Consider the following 6,412-nt stretch of genomic DNA (forward strand, 5'->3'; position numbering starts at 1 on the left):
TAACTGAAAACTTGCAAATAGGTCAAAAACTATACATACCGAACATAATCCGAAGCTTCGCAGATATATTTACACTGCCAAGATCAACCAAATCTCATTTGCTTACATCTCTGCGCTGCAATAAGTAGGAAAACAACTGATTAGTTCACATTGCTCAGCTAATTCAGATAGTGTAAAAGATTAAGGAAGAAAAATAGGGTCCATAATGTTTAATAAGCCATATACACTGGCTGAAGGCTCCCATGCAGTGTAAAAATAGGCTTGAAAAATGAGAGAATGATTTAATTGGACATCATGGAAAGCTGGCCCAATAGTCTAAAAGTGAAGCAACTATGTTTTCCATAGCCAAACAGAAATGAAATCCTCTGAACCTTTATGGAAAAAAAGAAGACATGAAAATGCACTTCCCCGAACAAATCACCTTGAGCAAGAAAAGCTTTGAGTCACCAGTGCACACTCGTGACAAAACATCAAAATGTTGCAAAATAGTTACAACACCAAAAGGCAAAACAAAAGACACCCCTAAACTAGAAGACTGCTAAAAAGAGAACCTCACAGAAGATGATATCAATATTCAACATATATAATAACACTCTGGTTTGTAACATAATTTCAAGTCAACAAGAGTCAGTCAAATGTAGTAAGGGTGAAAAAAACGGAATAAAGGTCATCTAATAATTAATTGGGTCCACTTATATAGGTAACCTAACTATAACTATAGGAACTTTTCCCTAACTGCTGATACACATGACCAAGAATTTTCAGAATGCCCTTGCTGAGCTGAAAGAAGTGAATAAGGTGTTTAGATAACAAATCAAACCAGAAATACAATGAGACAGTTGAGGTATCTCCATAAAAAGCCAGAATAATCATGCAGTCAGTATTCATCGTATCCCAACAATCCATAATCCAAACTTACCATTCGCTTGCTGATGTACGGCTGAACATCTATTGGCATCTCAGGTTGAGTTTCAACACTAGGCAATTTTCTTTTCTCCATCTCAAATTCTTTTCTTGATTCCTTCCGACTGCCTGCCTGCCAAACACGGCCAAAATTTGGAAGCCATTCAGCATCATTGCAGCTCTTAATGATTTCTCCTCTTCTCTCCATCTCCATCTCAATCTTTCTCCTTTCAGCCCAAGCAGCGCCCACCCTTTTAGGGTTTAACTTGGACTTTCGTGGCTTATTAGAAGGAGAAATTAGGCTCACTGATGGCTGTTGTCTCTGCTCGTCTGTCTGACTTCGTTCAGAAACATCCAGCCAAGGAGGTGGTGCTCCAGAATGCACATTTCCTTGAACATCCCCTCGGGATGAGGAAGAAATCTCAGTGAGCAGCTGCAGACCTAAAGCAAGCATCACAAGAATGCCAGTATCAACTCAAACTTCAAATTACCTCCTCCAGTACCAGACACAGACACAGACACACATGCACACAGAGAGATAGTTGCCCTCACAATAACACTGATCCAGAGGCCCTACTTTGATGAACATAAGATTTTTGTAAAAGGCAAAGACAAATACCTTGATAGCTGCTGTCTCCTTTCTTCATCCCTCCAACCTGATTCACGTGATTTTACAACATGAAAGTGATCAAAAGTATGCTAAGGATGAAAGCTACTATATACAAGACTCATACACCATTTTGCGCATGTCCATATTGTAAAAAAAATGCCAAAACCATAGACAAGCGAGGCATGCACAATAAAAATACCAATGGATGCAATGCAAAAACTGCGTGCTGAAACTCAATGAGGACACGAATTACAGAAACAAATACAGTCAAATAAAGCCATTTCTTCTGCAGCAATGGGGCCAAAAAGAAGCGGGAAACTAATTTGAGAGGGTCATGCTATAAAGAAACCGATAAAGCCATCTTGCATGTCATGGAAATTCTGGCAGGCTTTGAGTTTAACATTTTGTACCCATTGGGTATGAAAAAAACTACTTATCCAATATGTAAAGCACATCATATGTTGATTACGAAACATTGTCTAGTGACAAACAATGAAGACTCGAGAACAGGGGCGCTACATCCCACAAAAATCAGCATTGCTACCATAGAAAAGTATCTCTTCCAGAAGTTAAACTGTTACAAATGAGTAAAAGCCAAAAAAAACAGCACAGTAGGGGATTCCCTCCTGTATCCCAAAAGCAACCAGAAGAAAGGAATGACACTCAATTTCTGAGCTTCATAGTCTAAACATTAAAACAGGAAATGAGTTGTGATAACTTAGCTCCCTGAGAACCTACAATGCATACTAATGTGTAAACGCAGAGCAACCACAAAAAGACTGTTAAGTTATAAAGAAAGTGAAGCAACGAATTCAAAAAGATGCTGGAGGAGATCCAGAACTCACACCATCACCAATGAAACCATTGGAAACAAAGTTCTTGTCGCAATCTCGATAGACACTGGAGCACCACATACTTCCATTCCCTAAATCATTCGCATAAAAATAGTTACTACCGTTACCAATGTATTTAAAGGAAAAGAGTCACACAGGACATTACTTCTGTACCTGTTGAACCACTAGATCTCTGGGGTAACACTTCAGGATATTTCTCCACAGGCGATGAAAAGGTGGAAGTGTGAGATGCACCACAAGTGTTTGGAACCCCGTTAGGTCCAGTATGGGATATCTGATACTCATTCGTAAAATATTGTAAAGGCATAACAGCATTCAAAAAGTTTTCATGAGGATGATATACAGAATTATTTCTAAAATTCTCGACAATCCCATAGTTCTGTTCATTTTGGATATCATTTGACAGTCCACATGTTGGTCCATGTGATCCTTCTCCAGATAATGCAGCTTCTTTCTTCAATGTTTCGCATTTCTTCTCCCACTGCACAAGCAGCATTTCTTTTCTTGTAATCCATGTAGATCAATAAAAATTAACAAAGCACCAAGAAGATGCCAACCAGAACAACAATATTCAAACAAAAAAGAGGATAACTTAGTACCCAAACACTTAAAACTCGAGGACAACAAAATCACTCTAAGAGCACTTGTCAGACCATACCTTAGCTACATCGTCATCCAAAATCCTGAAATCGTTGAGGCAGTCCATTGCACCACCATATTTCCAAATAAAATGCTTCAGATTTTTTAGGTGATCTGCACCCGCTAGGTGATTGATTGCATTCCCGCTGTCGCCACGGCACCAATAATTAAACCCAACTCAATGGATAGGGATATAGAAAGAACAAATGAAGAATTTAAGAACGAACTGCGGCCGATAAGGATTCAGTACAACATCACTCAGACAGACATAAGCTGGAAATAGATAAATAACTATACGACATGCGAAGCAAGTTGAAGATACAACCAGTCCTAAATTCGACTAATCTTTCAGTGGCTTATGTCACCAACTGTCAAAAAATCGCAGGCGAGAATTAGCCGAAAATGTCCTCACCAGGCAAACGAACCATCCAGCTCCTCTCTCTCTCTCTCTCTCTCTCTCTCTCTCTCTCTCTCACCAATTGTCGAAAAACGCAGGCGAGAATTAGCCAAAGATGTCCTCACCAGGCAAACGAACTATCGAGCTCCTCAATGTCGATATCGCGGAAGACTCTAACTATATACAACATGCGAAGCAAGTTGAAGATCCAACCAGTCCTAAATTCAACTAATCTCTCAGTGGCGATCTCTCCAATTGTCGAAAAACGCAGGCAGAATCAGCCGAAATGTCCTCACCAGGCAAACGAACTATCGAGCTCCTCGACGTCGACATCGCAGAAGACGCACCAGAACCGGTTTCGAGAAACGTGCTCGGGGCGGAGCAGGCTAGGGTTGTCGAGGAAGAACCGTACGTCGCCCAATTTGGAGCGGAACCGATCGAGGTACCCGGAAAGCGATCTCTTGTGGTTCGGTAAGTACTTGTGACGCTGTCCTTGATCGTGATTGAGCTTGCAGACTTTGCAGAACTCAAACTCGCTCTTCCTCTTTGTCGCCGTCGCCGCCGCCGCCGCCCTCTTCTTGGAGTTGTCGATCGGGACGGCGAGGCCAGATTTAGGGTTCGGCTGCCGGCGCGGCGAAGAGTCCCCCGCCATATTTACGGGATAGTCATCGGAGAACGCGTGTCGCCGGAGTGAACCCGATCGGCGCCGGCGACGCGGGACGGCGGAGACTCGTGCGGTGCGACTCGACTCGGCTAGGCTCGGCTCGGCTCGGCTCGGGAACCTTCTCGGTCGCTGCAACTTCCGCGGCGGGAGCGGTGGATGCTTACAGAAAACGCGCCGTTTCGATCGTGGTTCGTCGTTTTAGGCTGTGCACGGCGGGAACAATGCCCGGGAGAAGAAAAAGAAATCATCGCTTCATTTCACGAAAAAAGGTGACCAAAACTCGAATTCGTACATATTCGATTTTTAATTTGTAATTTGATGCGAAGGGTTTACGATGCTTGAATGCAGTCCAATCGATTAAATATTCACTTTTTTGCCACACTACCTTATTTATCTATCTCTATGTCCTAACTTGCCCTAATTATTTATGGATCCTTTTATATTTAGGACGTGTTTCTTTGGGTGAAAAAGAAATTTACAAATTAGTTTTTTTCAACTTTCATGCGTTTGATTAGTTAAAAATAGATCTATCAATAGATCTATCAAAATGGATTATAAACCCATTTTTTAACTCATTTTTAGGGGGTTAAGTTGTTCTATAAATCATAAATGTGAATGTTCAATTGACTCACAATTCAATATTTTGACTCATTCACTCATTCTTCACTCATAACTCATATAATTTTTTTTAGATTTGATTAAAGTGTTTCAATGATTTAAGTTGGGTTGAGATGAATCATTAAATTTATATTACATAGAAATATATTAAAACGAATTAAATAGCTCAATCTGAGTGAAACAATTTTCAACTCGACTCAACTTACTCATTTGATATGTCTAACTAAAAATAATCATTCAACGGAAAACTAATTACGGTTAAAGATCAACCGAAAATAAAAATGATTGAAGAAAAATGGATGTTTGAAATCACAGAAATGAATTACCTATCTGAAAAAGGGGAAAACATTAGAAAGCATTATTTTTCTCGAAGTAAACATACCATTAGTTCTAAATTCACAGCGGTAATAACCGAGGAGAAATTAAGATTCCATTTTACGACAGTTACTCTCTCGATCAAAAACTAAAGGAGCGGTGGTCCAATCTTCCCAATTCCACAGGCGAAGGAGGGAGGGAGGGAGGGGGCTCAAGGTCCAGTCCAGTCCAATCATTAAAAATTGACGTCACGTCGCGAGAAGAACAACCGAGCGGTGGTCCAAAATCGGGAGCCCCCGCAGATGGTTGACCGGTCATGTGGACGATACGCTTTTGACTCTGAACGTGGCCCAACCCCGAAGCCCACCATTCGCATGGATCTTCTTCCCGAGGCCCGGACTCTTTTGGAAGACTCGCCTAACTGTACATCCCTCGTTCCCGCCAACCCACCGGTTGCTTCGTGTTAATCCGAATCCGTTGATCAACTAACTTAACTAACTAACAACAAAATCGACCGAATAAAAAAGACCCCGAATCGATTGGTCGCCCGGGAAAACAAGTAGAATAGAAGCGTGTGACCAGGTCACTTTTCAAGTTTGCAATAAATTGCAATGAATGTTGCATCGATAGAATCCTATATTTTAGCGTTCGGTATATTTACCAGCATTCAACAATTGCATACTTAGCAATTCTCTCTTGCGGTGATGGAACGTTTCTCCTGAGCATATTTTGACGCTTGTATTCTTTTTTTTTTTTTTTAATTCTTCCTTTTCTTCTCCTTTTTTGCAAATATTGGCTGATATTGATTAGAAAGTGCATCCTTCGTTGTTGATGCCAAATTTAAAAATTTTGAAGTGTTAGAAATAATTAGAGATTTCTCTGGGATAATTTCTTATCTTAGTGATATTTGATAATTCTCTCTATATCTCTCAAAATTACATGTATATCTTAATTAACATTTAATCTTAAATAGTCATATAAATAGACTAATGTATTCTTCTTCAACACATCGAAAAATGCATAAATTTCTTAATTTTAGGGTACTTTTGTTTTTTGAAAAACGAATGAAATTTAGAAACATTTCCAAAAAATAATCATTTTTATCTCTTATAAAAAAAAATTTCATTGCCCATGAAAATTTTTCAATATATATTACTATCGATAATAAAAATATTATTATTAACTGATTATTTTAAATGATACAACGAATCAATTTTTTTAATATATTTTTTTAATTATACATTTTTCGTAAAATAAACGAATTCTTGTTTTCTGTATTATTTTTTTAACTCGAAGCAGTAGTATTTGTGATAAACCCGACGATTTCCTGAAACGATGGGATCACGGGAGCTCGGACTTACCGCCCTCCATCATGGAAAAGTAGTCGAGTTGCCGAAAGGACATGTGGCTCT

At 39.5% G+C, this 6,412-nt stretch overlaps 1 protein-coding gene across 1 annotated transcript; it reads right to left on the reverse strand.

Annotated features, from left to right (window-relative positions):
• Positions 1–877: 877 nt before the first annotated feature.
• LOC139882378 (TITAN-like protein) lies at positions 878–4,055 on the reverse strand. Its single transcript, XM_071866708.1, has 8 exons — positions 3,700–4,055; positions 3,026–3,152; positions 2,521–2,848; positions 2,359–2,438; positions 1,983–2,087; positions 1,713–1,850; positions 1,523–1,559; positions 878–1,344 (listed from the first exon to the last, which is right to left on the reverse strand). The coding sequence occupies exons 1-8, from the start codon at positions 4,053–4,055 to the stop codon at positions 878–880; spliced, it is 1,638 nt and encodes a 545-aa protein (XP_071722809.1).
• Between the last annotated feature and the right edge of the window lie 2,357 nt (positions 4,056–6,412).

The sequence above is a fragment of the Rutidosis leptorrhynchoides genome, unplaced genomic scaffold (assembly GCF_046630445.1).
Source record: "Rutidosis leptorrhynchoides isolate AG116_Rl617_1_P2 unplaced genomic scaffold, CSIRO_AGI_Rlap_v1 contig262, whole genome shotgun sequence".
Classification (NCBI taxonomy): domain Eukaryota; kingdom Viridiplantae; phylum Streptophyta; class Magnoliopsida; order Asterales; family Asteraceae; genus Rutidosis; species Rutidosis leptorrhynchoides.